The 16,654-nt window shown below is 39.5% G+C and overlaps 1 protein-coding gene across 1 annotated transcript in view; it reads right to left on the bottom strand.

Annotated features, from left to right (window-relative positions):
* nfx1 (nuclear transcription factor, X-box binding 1) overlaps positions 1 to 16,654 on the bottom strand; it is a 75,546-nt gene that overhangs the window by 41,857 nt on the left and 17,035 nt on the right. Inside the window, exons 5-9 of the mRNA XM_073054238.1 lie at positions 15,622 to 15,727; positions 13,150 to 13,221; positions 8,906 to 9,045; positions 4,794 to 4,893; positions 3,138 to 3,355 (exon numbers count right to left, since the gene is read on the bottom strand). Coding sequence (XP_072910339.1) covers positions 3,138 to 3,355; positions 4,794 to 4,893; positions 8,906 to 9,045; positions 13,150 to 13,221; positions 15,622 to 15,727 — 636 coding nt within the window. The remainder of the gene's footprint in view (positions 1 to 3,137; positions 3,356 to 4,793; positions 4,894 to 8,905; positions 9,046 to 13,149; positions 13,222 to 15,621; positions 15,728 to 16,654) is intronic.

The raw sequence follows: 16,654 nt of genomic DNA, 5'->3' as shown, positions 1-16,654 counted from the left end.
CTTGCATTTTCCAACATTGTATTTCATTTGCCACTTTCTTGCCTACCTGTTTCCACAACATTACCTGCCCCTCCACCAATCTTCGTATCATCTGCAAACTTGACAACAAAGCCATCTATTCCATTATCTAAATCATTTATATACAGCATTAAAAGAAGTGGTCCCACAACTGACTCCTATGGAATACCACGAGTCGCTGGTAGCCAACCAGAAAAGGATCCTTTTATTCGTACTCGCTGCCACCTACCAATCAGCTAATGCTCTAACAATGTTAGTAACTTTCCTGAAATACCATGGGCTCTTAACTTAGGAAGCAGCCTCATGTATGGCACCTTGTTAAAGGCCTTCTGAAAGTCCAAATGTACGACATCTACTACAATCCCTTTATCTATCCTACGTGTAATCTCCTCAAAGAATTCCAACAGGTTCTTCTGGTAAGATTTTCCCTTAAGGAAACCATGCCAACCCTGTCCTATCTTGTTCTTTGTCATCAAGTACTCCATAATCTCCTTAACAATTGAGTCTAATATCTTCCCAACCACTGAGGTCAGGCTAACTGGTTTATAATTTCCTTTCTGCTGTCTTCCTTTCTTAAAGAATGGAGTAACATTTGCAATTTTTCAGTCCTCTGGCACCATGCCAGAGTCCATTGATTTTTGAAAGATCATTACTAATGCCTCCATAACCTTGCAGCAGACTGAAAAGCTTGAGCATGTAGATATTAAGAAAGAGGATGTGCTGGAGCATTGGAAAGCATCAAGTCGGTTAAGTTGCCGGGACTGGATGAGATGTACCCCAGGTTACTGTGGGAGGCGAGGGAGGAGATTGCTGAGCCTCTGGCGATGATCTTTGCATCATCAATGGGGATGGGAGAGGTTCCGGAAGACTGGAGGGTTGCAGATGTTGTTCCCTTATTCAAGGGAGGGAGTAGATAGCCCAGGAAATTATAGACCAGTGAGTCTTATTTCAGTGGTTGGTAAGCTGATGGAGAAGATCCTGAGAGGCAGGATTTATGAACATTTGGAGAGTTATAATATGATTAGGAATAGTCAGCATGGCTTTGTCAAGGGCATGTCATGCCTTTCGAGCCTGATTGAATTTTTTGAGGATGTGACTAAACACATTGATGAAGGAAGAGCAGTAGATGAGGTGTAGATGGATTTCAACAAGGCATTTGATAAGGTACCCCATGCAAGGCTTATTGAGAAAGTAATGAAGCATGGGATCCACAGGGACATTGCTTTGTGGATCCAGAACTGGCTTGCCCACAGAAGGCAAAAAGCGGTTGTAGATGGGTCATATTCTGCATGGAGGTCGGTGACCAGTGGTGTGCCTCAGCGATCTGTTCTGGGACCCTTACTCTTTGTGATTTTTATAAATGACCTGGATGAGGAAGTGGAGGGATGGGTTAGTAAGTTTGCTGATGACACAAATGTTGGGGGTGTTGTGGATAGTGTGGAGGGCTGTCAGAGGTTACAGTGGGACATTGATAGGATGCAAAACTGGGCTAAGAAGTGGCAGATGGGGTTCAACCCAGATAAGTGTGAGATGGTTCATTTTGGTAGGTCAAATACGATGGCAGAATATAGTATTAATGGTTTAAGACTCTTGGCAGTGTGGAGGTTCAGAGGGATCTTGGGGTCCGAGTCCATAGGACGCTCAAAGCAGCTGCGCAGCTTGACTCTGTGGTTAAAAAGGTGTACAGTGCATTGGCCTTCATCAATCATGGAATTCAAGTTAGGAGCCAAGAGGTAATGTTGCAGCTATATAGGACCCTGGTCAGACTCCATTTGGAGTACTGTACTCAGCTCTGGTCACCTCACTACAGGAAGGATGTGGAAACCATAGAAAGGATACAGAGGAGATCTACAAGGATGTTGCCTGGATTGGGGAGCATGCCTTATGGAAACAGGTTGAGTGAACTCGGCCTTTTCTCCTTGGAGCGATGGAGGATGAGAGGTGACCTGATAGAGGTGTATAAGATGATGAGAGGCATTGATCGTGGGGATAGTCAGAGGCTTTTTCCCAGGGCTGAAATGACTGCCACAAGAGGGCACAGGTTTAGGGTGCTTGGGAGCAGGTACAGAGGAGATGTCAGGGGTAAGTTGTTGTTGTTGTTGTTGTTTTTTTTAAATTTTTATTATACGCAGAGAGGAGTGGTGAGTGTGTGGAATGGACTCCCAGCAATGATGGTGGAGGCGGATACGATAGGGTCTGACTTCTGGATAGGTACATGGAGCTTAGAAAAATAGAGGGCTATGGGTAACCCTAGTGCCTTTCACAGTGAAGACTATTGCAAAATACAGTTCAGACTTAAAACATAGAACTGCCGTGAAAAACACTATTATTTGAAAGGATAAGAAAATGAGATAGAGTTTGGCAATTTATTGAAAAACTAGTTTGTGTTGTATAGTGTTTCTTTTTGAGGGATCTTCATACAACCAGCATATTCAGGCATCCGGTATCCTCATTCACAATGATTGTTGGATGGCTGAGACTATACTACACGTATAGCTGTCAATTATGTGGGGTGATTGATAAGTTCGTGGCCTACGGTTGAACTGGTCAATTTTAGAAAACCTAGCACATTTATTTTTCCTACATTTGCACAGTTAGTACAGTGGTCGTGGAGCATACGGAACCCTTCTTTGTAGAAGTCGGCGTCTTGGACCTCCAGAAAGTGTCCACAGCATGGGCGACTGATGAGTTTGTGGCCTAAGGTAGAAGGAGATGAGTTATACAGCTCTCGTTGCATGCATGTGCAGTTCAACTCTTTGAGTGATAATGCAGAAAGTTTGAAGTTAATAACTCATCTCCTCAGGCCACAAACTTATCAATCACCCCTGCTGTGGACCACTTCTACAAAGAAGGGATCCATATGCTCCACGACCACTGGACTAAGAGAGGGGACTATGCTGAAAAATAAATGTGCTAGGTTTTCTAAAATTGACTCCTACCTTAGGCCACGAACTTATCAATCACCTCTCGTACTTCACCTTGGAAAATGTGAACATGGAAACTTTAATAACTTTATTCACAATTAAGTAATATCTACCGATGATTAGCATTGAAATCTTACTTTCAAATACTTAAAAAAATTATTTGAAACACAACTCAAAACTCTCCACTCTACTCACCATCAGAACTGCAGGGCAGGGGCTTGCCACATGTCTTCCCACATGATGGTATTGGTTCAGTGCAGTTCTTACGTTCAGGGTAACCAAGCTCTAAAAGTTTGGACAAAGGAGTCTGCCCACAAGGACAACTGTGCACGAGACTCGGCAAACGTGGACAGTGCTGACATGCAGATGGATGGCACAGTTGGAGACAATTGTGGTTTCCACAGGTAAGCATCCTAAGGGAGGGAACATATTTAGGATCCTTTTTTTTTACGGTTAATAAAGTTGAGTGCAATGAATGCAATTAGTTATATTACAAGAATACACAAAGCAGATACTTGCTTCAATACTGATAAATACCATGATGCCACATACAAGTATAATCATAGATTAGACCATGGAAATTTAAATACTTTAGTGCATAAGCTGCAAGATTATTGCAGGAATCATGCATTCAAGAAAACCAGAGCAAAAAACTGAATCCTTTACAAAGCATTAATTCTAACTATCCTTTCAAATTTAGGTTGGATAACAACATGAAGGAACAGATGAAGCAACAGTGGCAGATAGACATTTCATTATTACAGAATGAGAGAGTTTAATTGGTATAAAAGCTTTTAAAATTGCATTGAAATGAATGCATCTCAATGGTAATTACAATGATAAGGATGAATGAGAGGTGACCTGATAGAGGTCTGTAAGATTGGAGGCATTGATTGTGTGGATAGTCAGAGGCTTTTTCCCAGGGCTGAAATGGCACGAGAGGGCACAGTTTTAAGGTGCTTGGAAGTAAGTACAGAGGTGTCAAGGGTAAGTTGTTTTGTTTGTTTGTTTTTTTTTATATACGCAGAGAGTAGTGAGTGCACGGAATGGGCTGCCAGCGACGGTTGTGGAGGCAGAAACAATAGGGTCTTTTAAGAGTCTCCTGGATAGGTACACGAAGCTTAAAAAAATAGAAGGCTATGGGTAACCTGAGGTAATTTCTAAGGCAAGGACATGTTCCGCACAGCTTCGTGGGCCGAAAGCCCTGTATTGTGCTGTAGGTTTTCTATGTTTCTAAGTAGCACTGATTGCAGAATTCATAACAGAAAATTCTGCAAACACGCAAGTCATAGACTTTCAATGGAGGGAGAAACAGATATCAATTCAGTTCAAAAACCTTTCATTAATCCTCGAAATCAAAGGAGTTGAAGAAACAGAGATGAAGGACGTGTGTCAGAGTAGAGGTCAAGAAAAACTGAATGATACAAGTGATGCTGGTGCTAATGATTAATAAAGATGAACTGAGGGTCAGGCTTGTCAAGGCTTCAGGAGTCTTGGGCACACCAAAAGTGGAACTATTGTTGATTCTTCTCGAAAAATACAAGGATCTTTGCTTGTGTTTTCTTTATAAGAATGATTTGCTGTAAATAATTAAATATATTAGTTGACAAAAATGAGAATGAGTAATAAGAGAGTGATCAGAGTGAGAATATACTGTCTTGAACTTGAAGAGGGTAAGAGCAGTCAGAAACATTCTTGTTTTTCAAAGGGAAAACTGGTTTGATGATCAGTTTCTAGCTTCACAGGGAGAGATGACCGACTTGCAGACAACACATTTACTTTGACTCACTGTAGACATTGCTTCAATATGAAACAATATTAGTTGATATAAAATTGCATGTGTTTACTTACCTCCCACAAGGCTTCTGACATGAAAAGTAGCCATTGCCATCAAATGATTCTTTATCAGTTCCACAGAGAACTTCTCGAGAAGTAGCTTCACAGTAGCACGCTGGAACGAGAAATGAACAACAAGGATCTTAACATTTCAAGACATGTTATTGCAGATCTTGTTAAATTATACAGTTTATACAGCTTATATGTGGCTAAGGAGTTGCTGCAGGAAGGAGAGCATAAGATTTTTGGATCATTGGTCTTGCTTCCAGGGAAGGTAGGGACCTGTAGAGACGGGATGGTTTGCACCAGACCTGGAGGGGGACGAACATCCTAGCGGGAAGGTTTGTTAATGGTGCATGGTGGGGGTTTAAACTAGAGGAGCATGGGGTTGGGAAACAGAGTGCCAGAACAGTTAATGGAGAGGTTGTGGAGGCAGATATTGGTACGAACTCAAGACAGTTAAGAATCAAAAGGTTGAGCGTGGTGCGACTAGCATCCTGAGCTGTGTATATTTCAATGTAACAAGTATTTCAGGAAAGGTGGATGATAGCACTGAAGATGAGATAGCTGGTTTACAAACAGAGGTAACGTGTAGTGAGGAGAGGCTGTTAATAGGGCAACATTGCAGTCACCAAAATGAGTTACAACATAAAAGGTGGACAAAATTGAAAAGGATGAATACAGGATTGAAGGTGTTATATTTGACTGCGTGCAGTATACTCAATAAGGTAGATGAACTTGTAGCACAGTATGGCATGTATGATGTTGTAGTCACCTCTGAATCACAGATGAAAGAAGATTGTGGCTGGGACCTTAATGTCTAAGGGTATACACTGTATGGAAAGGACAGAGGGGACTGCATTACTTTGCTGATAAAAAAAATGAAGTTAAATCATTAGAAAAAGGTGGCATAGGGTCAGAAGATGTTGAATAATTTTGGATAGAGTTATGGAACTGTAAGGGTAAAAAGACACTGATGGGAGTTGTATACAGACTCCCAAACAGTAGTAAGGACATGGGCTACAAATAACAACACGAGATAGAAAATGCATGCCAAAAGGGCAATGTTACAACAGTCTGGGGGGTTTCAATATGCAGGTAGAATGGAAAATCAGGTTAGTGCTGGAATCCAGGAGGGATTCCAGTGTTCTGCTGGATTTCAGAACACCCCAGAGTTCTGAAAGGTGGCTGAAGAGAATGTGGAAGCATTAGTAATGATCTTTCAAAAATCACCTAGATTCTGAAATGGTTCCAGAAGTCTGGAAAATTGCAAATGCCATCCCATTCTTCAAGAAGGGAGAGAGGCAGAAGAACAGAAACTATAGGTCAGTTAGTGTGACCTCAGTGGCTGGGTAGATGTTGGTGTCAATTATTAAGGATGAGGTCTCAAGGTACATGGAGGCACATGATAAAACAGGTTGTTGTCAGCATGGTTTCCTCAAGGGAAAATCTTGCTTGACAAATCAGTTGGAATTCTTTGAAGAAATAACAAGCAGATAGACAAAGGAGAATTGGTTGATGTTGTGTACTTGGATTTTCAGAAGGCCTTTGACAAAGTGCCACACATGAGGCTGCTAAGCAAGCTACAAGCCCATGGTATTACAGGAGATTCTAGTGTGGATAAGGCAGTGGCGGATTGGCAGGAAGCAAAGAGTGGAAATAAAGAGAGCCTTTTTTTGGTTGGCTGCCAGTGACTAATTGTATTCCACAGGGGTATGTGTTGGGACCAATTCATTTTATGTTATATGTCAATGATTTGGATGATAATTGATGGCTTTGCTGCAAAGTTTACAGACGATCTGAAGATAGGTGGAGGGGCAGGTACTTTTGTGGAAGTAGAGAGGCTACACAAGGACTTAGTTCAGGAGAATGGGTGAAGAAATGGCAGGTAGTGGCAAATCCCACTAATTTCCGCAACAGGAGCTGAAAGTGAGCCATTTATACTTTTACATAACACGGAATCCTTCTAATTTGGTTTGAATACTCCTTGCTGTTGTCCCTCCCTCAACAACTCGAAGTCTAAACTCACCTCATCCACTGTTTTTGCCCTAACCTATTTTGCAAGTAACAACATAGAAAAAAATGTTTGTCAGTCATGCATATTTTCCCTTTCACAAATCCATCATGATGTGACCTAACCTAATAATTTTCTAAATGCTCTATAATCGCTTCTTTTATAACAGATTTCAGCAAGTGACATTAGATTAAGTAGTCTATAGTTTTCAATTTTTTTTCCTCCCCTTCCACTTAGAGTGGGGTTACATTTCTAATATTCTAATCTGTGAGAGTTAGATAAAATTAAAAAGAATACATTATTTATAACTTTCTAGAAATCTCTCAAAATTCATTGTATTCTGTTAATCAGAATCAACTTAGAATAATAAGAATTTTTAAGGAGAAACAAGAGTCCTGATGAAGGGATCTTGAAAGGACTTTTTATTCCTTTCCATAGAAGCAGCCTGGCTGGCTGAGCTCTTCCACCATTTTTTGTGTGTGTTAACAAGAGATTAGAATTGGGAGCAAATACTTGCTGGAAGAAATCAGCAGATTAAGCAGCATCTGTGGGGCAGGGGAAGGATGTTTCAGGACAAAACCCTGCATCGGTGAAGGAGGAAAGTGATTAAACAAAGGTCAGAGGTGAAAAGCTTAACTTGCATCTGTTACGCCTGTGGCCCCCTCCTTTTTGAGAGTGGCAGGATCGCTATTGATTCGAGTCAGGAGACCCAGGAAATGAGAGAAAGACATGCAGAATCCACAAAGAGTTTGGAATGTGTCCTGGCCTTCGAAAGGCGGAACCATTGATAACTATTGTCTCTTGGGGACGGACTTGTGTATTGAATCCTGTACAATGCATCGAAGCCCCCAGGCAATGAACCGGGGGGGGGGGGGGGTTGGTGGAGGGATTGCATCATCCCACCCTGATTGACATCTGAGACCCTGTGAGTCAGGATAAAAGAGGGTCTGAGGAACAGCCCCTTCAGACGTACCAGAAGAAATGCTAGAACTCCTGTAACAGCGTAACAGCGAAAGCCAGTGGAACCAGCCCACGTGCGACCTTTTCCATTTGCCGCGGAATTGGTGGGTCTTGCACGGAAGCACGGCTTTAGCTAACCTCGAAGGGGAAATCAGTCCCCCAACGACTCTCGAAGGATTGACATCATAAAAGGAATGGGCATGTTAAACCTCCGTCTTTCTCTCCAACCAAAAAGGCTGTAGCCTACAGCTTGGCTGAACTAAAGTGACTTTTATATTTCCATCGGACAATACATTATCCCCTAGACAATGATAGAGCTATTTCTTATTATTATTATACCCGCGCTTTTAGATTTAGTATTGACGATGTATATTATCTGTGTGTTTGCATTGATATTATTTTTGTGTATTTTTATCAATAAATACTGTTAAAAATAGTACCATCAAACTTCAACGGACCTCTCTATCTTTGCTGGTAAGTGACCCAGTTACGGGGTACGTAACACATCCTATTCATCTAGATCAATTCATTACAAGTGTATGAGGGTAGTACAAGATAAATCAATGACATAACACAAAATAAAGTGCCACAGCTACAGCAAAAGTGCAGTGCAGGCAGATAATAAGGTGCAAGATTATAACAAGGTAGATTGTGAGGTCAAGAGTCCATTTATTTTGCTAGGGAACCATTCAATAGTCTCCAAACATCAGGGTGTCCTGGAGCCCGTTGATACTTTTTCAGCTTTCTGTCTGATGGGAGAGGAAGAAGACAATGTCCGGGATGGGTGGGGTATTTGATTATGCTGCCTGCTTTATCGAGGCAGAAAGGAAAGACAAGGTACAAGGCTGATTACTGTGATGTGCTGAGCTACGTCCACAGCTCTCTGCAGTTTCTTGTGGTCACAGGCAGAGCAGCTGCCATGCCAAGCTGTGATGCATCCAAAAAGGATCAGATGAGATAGTGGGGGAGAGCTGGCAGGTGACATGTTTGTGTACTAAATCTAAATCTGTGAAGATAGCTGGCATGCAGAACTCTGACCCAGTTCCCTATTGCAATGGAGAATTCCTAAACAACAGTTTTAAAGTTAGCTTATGAAAACCTACTATGCAGTCAACTGGTGATTATGGCAGCGACAAGGACTGGGACTACCTACCTTGCTGAACTATAAATGGACATTGCTGGCACTTTCCTGAATGGCATACTTGGACACATGTATGCTTTCCACAATTCAGGAAATTTTCACATATGTTTTTGCACTGAATATTTCCAGGTTGACCACAACGAACTGACTGACTGTTGGAAAAAGAAAAATACAAATCCTCATCAAGATTCAAGAATTTATTTTCCAAAACAAAATAGACATAAGGGAGAATCAGTACATTACGAATTAATACCATAGATTCCGGACTACAGAGCGCACCTGATTAAAAGCCGCAGGCTCTAATTTTAGAAAGAAAATCAATTTTGTACTTGTACAAGCCGCACCGGATTTTAAGCCGCAGGTGTCCCACGTTGTAATATGAGATATTTACACAGAAAGATATTACACGTGAGGATTTTTTAAACTTTTAATTAAATCCGTATGGTAACATAAACAAATACATATTGCAAATGCTTTTTTTCGAACCGTGCCTGTAACACGGCTACTTTTAAATATACATACGTATCGGTAACACAAATTATGTTGCGTATACTTTTTTACTGAACAGTGCACGAACAACATTCCAATATCTCCTAACGACTGGTAAAAAAATATATACTGCAGCCTACCAGGAAACGTTATTGATCGCCTTTAACTTAAAAGCTGCATCATATGCTTTGCAGCGTTCTCGCGCGGGTCTAATGCGCTCGCCCCCTCCTTTCCGTTTATCGCAAACCGGTATTTTCCCCACAAGACGCGGCGAAACCGGATGTGACGTCATAGCATCCCGGGATGTAGTACAGAAAACAAATATACTTAAAACACTTCTAACTTTAACTAGAAAATACTAACAAATGAATTACTAAGCGAAAATATTATAAACTAAATAACTGCCATAAAGGCAGCACAATGCTTTTCTTCGAGTGTTTTCCATGTTGATGAGGGTGAGTACAAATGACTGATTTACAATAATTTAATTGTGAAAGTGCGCTTGATTTATCGTACAATTTCATTGGACCTCTGTGAACTACTCATCAATTTTATTGGTCTACTGTTACGAGGCAAAATGTTTTTGGCGGCATGAAAAAAACCATGCATTAGCCGCACCGTAGTAAAGGCCGCAGTGTTCAAAGCTGTTCAAAGCGTGGGAAAAAAGTAGCGGCTTATAATCCGGAATCTACGGTAATTGTCTTTTTTTTAACTAAACATTTCAATGTTACTTTAACAAAATCAGCAAAACACCACTAACACAATACCAGGTACTAAGATAATAATGGAGAATTAAGTTCTACTAGTTTGTTAATATTTTCCAAATATTAATCAGTATTGTTAATTTCTATACCAATTAAGAAGATTGATTTGGGGAAAACATATTTAACTTCTTAAAATTTGGTTCAAAGATAGAAAGCACAAAACTTTATTACTGGACAAATTTGAATTATTTTTTTGCCTTCAGGTGATGTGTCTATATAGTAAATCTAAATCTGTAACAGTCAACATGCCGAATAAGCTTTAATTCCCAAAAATGGCTTTATTGAGCATTGCTTTACATGCTTAAGCACAATAAACAATGGCTATTGGAAAAGGCATCAGTCAGTAGTGAATACCCTCTGAGCTATACCAACTTGGCATGAAGGCCAGGCAGGTACTTTAGCAATGAAGTCTGTGAAGGCTCTGGCACAACACAACAATCTTTATTAGGAAGATCGTGACTGAAAGCTAGAGGACTGCAACTTTTACATCCCATTTACAAAAGATAAAGTAACAGGCTCCGCAGTGGAGAAGTGCGGAGACAAATATCTCCTGAGACAAATATCAAGTATAAAATTAACCAGTATTTCTAAAGGTTTAAAAGACAACATGGATTTGAAATAAACAAGTACAGTTTTTGTTCTTAACTCGGTTCTTTGATGGGATACCAAGAAGGGCTGATGAAGACAATGTGGTTGAAGTTGCAAACAGAATTTAATGAAGTGCCAAACAAACAAACCTCACAAAATTTGGATTTTAAATGAAGCTGGTAGCACTGGTGCAACAATGGCTGAAGAAAGCAAGGTTCTCAGTTCAAAATAAATTTATTATCCAAAGTACAAAAACTACGCTGAAGTTCATTTCTTGCAGGCATTCACAGTAAATAGAAAGATGATAGAATCACTGAAAAACCACAAAACAGGACAATATGTAAAAGACAACAAACTGTGCAAAAGCAAAGAGGAAAAAAAATAAATAAGCATTAAACGCCGAGAGCATGAGATGTAAAGAGTCCTTAAAACTGAGTCCATAAGTTGGGGAATCACAAACAAGAGAAAATCTGCAGATGCTGGAAATCTGAGCAACACACACAAAATGCTGGAGGAAGTCAGCAGGCCAGGCAGCATCTATAGAAAAAAGTACAGTTGGGGTTTTGGCCCAGAACATCGAATGTACTTTTTTTCCCCAGATGTTGCCTGGTCCGTTGAGTTCCTCCAGCATTTTGTGTGTGTTGCTGCATAGGTTGTGGAATTAGTTCAGTGTTGAGATGAGTGAAGTTATCCCCTCTGGTTTAAGCGCCTGATGACTGAGGGGAATAACTGCCCCTGAATCTGGTGGTGAAGGTCCTGATGAGCATGTACTTCCTTCCTGATGGCAGCAGTGAGAAGAGAGCATGACCTGGGTGTTAAGAGCATTGATGATGGATTCTGCTTTCCTGGGACAGTGCTCTTTTTTAATGTGCTCAGTGGTGGGAAGGGCTTTACCTGTGATGGACTGGGATGATTCCACACTTTTTTGTAGTTTTTATTCCCCCATTCAAGAGTTTGGTTTTTCCATAACAGGCCATGATGCAACCAGTCAATATATTCTCCATCAGGCCATCTATAGAAGCTTTAGATGACATGCTGAATCTGCACACAAGAATGCAGAGGCACTGCCACTCCTTCTTTGTAATAGCAGTTATTTACAGGATCCAGGACACTTCTTCTGAAATGATAACGCCAAGGAATTTAAAGTTGTTAATCCTCTCCACCTCTAATCCCCTGATGAGGACTGGCTCATGGACCTCTGGTCTCCTCCTCTTGTAGCCAATTATCAGCTCTTTGTTTTTGCTGATTTTGAGTGAGAGGTTGTTGTTGTGGCACCATTCAGCCACATTCTCAATTTCCCTCCTATATGCTGATTTGTCACCACTTTAATTTGGTCCACAACAGTGATATTGTCAGCAAACTTGAATATGGCATTGGAGCTGTACTTACCCTTGAAGTCGTAAATATAAGGCAAGTACAGTAGGGGGCAAAGTGCATAGCCTTGTATTGTGCTTATGGAGGAGATGTTGCCAATCCAAACTGACTGGGGTCCAGTTGCACAAGGGGGTAGTGAGGTCTAGGCCTTGGACTTACTTTTGATGGACTGATAGTATTGAATTGAGAGTTATAGTCAATGAAGGGCATCCAGATGTTAGCATCTTCACTGTACAGATGTCCCAGAACTGAGTGGAGATTCACTGAAATGGCATCTGATATAGTTCAGCAGAATACATGACAACTATTTTTAATCGGGGGAAGATGAAGGACATTTTTCCTAAGGAATATTAGGATCAGAGGGATTTAAGATATTCTATGATTTTTTTCCTTGGATATAACAGATATTACAAAGTTTGTCTATGATTTGAAGCTGCATATACCAAATTTTATAAAACAGATTGGCTTCACAGAACTGTATTCAAATCTGGGTACCACACTTAAGAGATCTGTTTCACTATCATGCAAAGGATACAGATGAGATTGGGTAGGGATTGATGGGTAGGCAGTGGTTGGATAATCAGGTTTTTGTTTGAATTGTACAGCATTGAGAGAATATTTGGTCCTAGGATTCAAAATAGTGAAATGAAGGAAAATAACTGCCAGAGACAAGAAGACCATAACTCCAGTTTGCACATTGGCTTTTATTTTTGCTTTGGACACAAATTCAACTTGGTTAGCAAACGGATCAGAAGTGCCAGAATGAAAGATATCTGGAACATTTGATGTTCAAATCAATTCAACATGTCATCAGAAAAGAAGAAACGGATACATTTTATCCAAACAGTTCCCCCACCCTCAACAGCAATTTATGAAGCAAGAGCAAGGGAATAAAATGATCACAGCCATATCAAAGTCCAAACAAAGTCCTAGCACCAACTTCACCATGCCCTTTCAATTTATTATGCTATACTGTTTTGATAATGATGACAAACAGAAAAAGATGTGAACGACACAAAAATAGCTCAAAGATTTGCTTACCTTGTTTTCCCACATTCACATGCTTTTGTCACAAATGCAGGACACGACGGGCATGGTCCAGGATGGCACAGACTAAAAAGATAGATTCTGCTTCAGAGGCTTTTACTTTCAATAGCAAGACAAGAAACTTCATTCAATAAAAACACAAAATGCTGGCAGAACTCAGCAGGCCAGACAGCATCTATGGGAGGAGGTAGTGATGACGTTTCGGGCCGAAACCCTTCATCAGGAGTTCATTCAACTTTAACAATAATACTGCTCGTTTTGTTTAAATGTGTGTTTGAAAAACAAACTATTGGTTTCTTTGTTGGAAAGTGGCTGATATGACATTTGTACTTAAACAAATACCAACTAGTCCTTGTTCTGGTCAGAAAAGTCTCAGATTGGCTACAAATTTGACAAGGGAATTTAAAATCTAGCTATATGGATTACACTTATTAAGTTCTTCCTGATTTGTCATAAATTTATCAGATTGGACCTTGTTAGCAATATTTATATTAATACACACACATGTACATAACACAAACCTGTCACTTTTTAAGATTTCTGAGCTTCATCTAGCCTTCAGAGATGATTTTCAGTCAGAGGCCAAGAGTTTCAAGTTGGTTGAAACAGGGTACATTGGAAATAAAGCAAAGGTTAAAATAAATCAAGGAGGATGGTCAAGAAAAGAAATGGGGGAAAAGATAAGAGAAGATAAGAAGTTGAAATAGTTTTGTTTTTTTATTTAAACTTGCTTACATGTGTATAGTTTACTTGGGTAAAGTTAGTCTTCACATTCAAGTGGTTTCCTCACTGTAAACTTGCTAGGATAAACAGATAATTGAATGCCAATTAAACTATCTCAGGCATTCTCAGAGCAATGACTGCTGCACCATTAGTATCTTGGGACATGTGCATAAAAGGTTTGGAATTTAATGGTTACATCTCCAGCACCTCTAAGTTTTCATAAGCAAAATGATAATAATCAACTACATAGGCAGCTTTGTCAACATGAATTAACATGATTAGAACAGAGGAAGGCAATTGTAATTCACTCTCTGTGGACTTTATAGCATGATTATTAATTATTCTGCAATAGAGTTGGATTTTTTTCCTCCAAGTTTAAATTTTCTTGATGAAGGTATATTTTAACATAATCACAACACATGCATGCCAATAAGGTTAGGACGGGGGGGGAGGGGGACTAGACAGTAAGTTAGTCGATACACAATTAACCTCAATTCTGAGATGTCATTTTCTTTTAGTTTTATTAAACATGGTTTTTGTATTTAGAAATTTAATTAGTTTTCTGTTCACTAAGTTCTTTCAACTGAGACAGTTCTTGTTGATCATCATGCCTGAATATTTATATCTGATGATTTGAAACTTGAACTGCTCCAGTTCAAGTTAATGATTATTCAGCAATTAAATGCAGGGAATATTACCAATACTTAAGCCTAATTATATACACTATAGTTTACACACTTGTTTGGGAGACTAGTCTGGTTTGGAAGAGTAAAGGTGCCCGGACTGGGTTGTAAAACTTAAGAGCTGCTTGTGTTACTTTCTTTTTGTAATATAACATTGCAGAATGAATGAAGCAGCACTGACAAAATAGTGGGAGTGAAATTAATTTAATTTTTAATTGTCAAACCTAAGCAAAGATTAGATAATGATGCATAAGATGATGAGGGGGCATTGATCATGTGGATAGCCGGAGGCTTTTTCCCCAGGGCTGAAACGGCTAACATGAGGAGGCATAGTTTTAAGGTGCTTGGAAATAAGTACCAAGGGGATATCAGGGATAACTTTTTTCACACAGAGTGGTGGGTGTGTGGAATGCACTGCCAGAGGAGGTGGTGGAAGCAGATACAATAGGGTCTTCTAAGAGCCTGTTAGATAGGTACATGGAGCTTAGAAAAATAGAGGGCCCTGTGTTAGGGAAATCCTAGGCAGTTTCTAGAGTAGGTTACATGGTCGGCACAACATTGTGGGCCTGTTACATGCTGTAGATTTCTATGTTCTATGTTCAAAGAGAATGTCTGGTTTAAAGGATATATGGAAACAAAGTTTAAAATAAACACAAAATGCAGTTTCCACATAAACTGGTAGCCTTCTTATAATCAATCTGACAAATGGATTAGCCGAATTTATTTCTTAAATTCTTTCTCAATGGCTTTTTTACATAAACAAATTCCACAGTATTTTATTACGTTCTCAAATACCTTCTACTTATGGAGGGTAGGAGGGATACACCCAAACTGTTTATTAGTAAACTACTAAAACAAAATGTATCCAATGTTTAATTCATACCACAGTACAGTAAAAAAAATGGAACTGAAAATTAAAAGTCATGAATTTCTTATGTGAAACAAAATAAGAGCTTGTCTAAAGGAAATATTAAAAAAAGACCAGCAATGTATCAGGTGCTAAATACAGGAAAAATAAAAACCCAGGAGGATGCAAGTTATTACATATTTTTGTGCTTACATGTTGCATGAGTGAGGGCAATCAGTTCCAGGTCGTTTCTTTCCACAAAGCTCTCCACAGCTGTGAGGTATTTCATTTCTGCTCCATTCTGGATTGTTCACCTTGCCTTAGGAGTACAAAAACGCAAATAAAACGTCACCTACACTCCAGCTTTGACTTCTTAAAAAAAAAGCACAGCAAAACAACTGGAGACAACCTAAATAGTGTGCTGCACAAGTACTTGTTTATGATCCCGGAATGCCATTTATCACATAATTTTTACTGAGAGAATTAAACATGTGTTCTGTGGATTTAAAAGGAGGATGCATTATAAGGAGACAGTTGAACTATTAACGCACTGTTTACTTAGACTTCTGGAAAGGTGCTGACAAGAACCCATAAACTCAAAATTTTGGAGTGCATCTTATAAATAAGTATAGCAGAGATAAAACGGTAAAGCTAGAGCAAATGAATTAGTGTCCAATTTGCGATCTAGTGCAAGATTTGTCTTTCAATGGATGTTACCACACATGCTGCATACTTGCAGGCCAAAACAGATGGTTTAAGATGGATTCTGAGACAGAAAACGAATATAAGAACAGGAGATATATAGTACCAAATGACTAAATCTAATAGGAGATATATAGTACCAAATGACTAAATCTAATATATCATACACTTGAATACACAGGATTTTCCTGCACTTCTGCAGTTGTAATTTTAATTAATCCATTTGTTCCATTTCTCTTTTGGCCTTATTGGTAGAATCTTGCTATTGTCAAGATTTTCAGAGCAGTCTGCTGCTTTGAATTACATATACTTTATTCAGCAGTGGAATTCAACACAGGAACAAGAACAGACTACTCTTCCCCATGAACCGATTCTGTATTCAATTAGATCACAAATCATGGTTGGATATTTTAATCCTACTTCCATCTCATTCATTGATGGTATTACTGCAGATCACTAGACCATATTGCCCTCTTTCTACATTCCAATTTTATTTATCTTTAACTGAGATACAATGTGGAATTGGCACTCCTGGCCTTTTGAG

The sequence above is a fragment of the Hemitrygon akajei genome, chromosome 8 (assembly GCF_048418815.1).
Source record: "Hemitrygon akajei chromosome 8, sHemAka1.3, whole genome shotgun sequence".
NCBI classification, from domain to species: Eukaryota; Metazoa; Chordata; class Chondrichthyes; order Myliobatiformes; family Dasyatidae; genus Hemitrygon; species Hemitrygon akajei.
The sequence above is the reverse complement of the archived record's forward strand: the minus strand, read 5'-3'. Positions and strand labels throughout refer to the sequence as shown.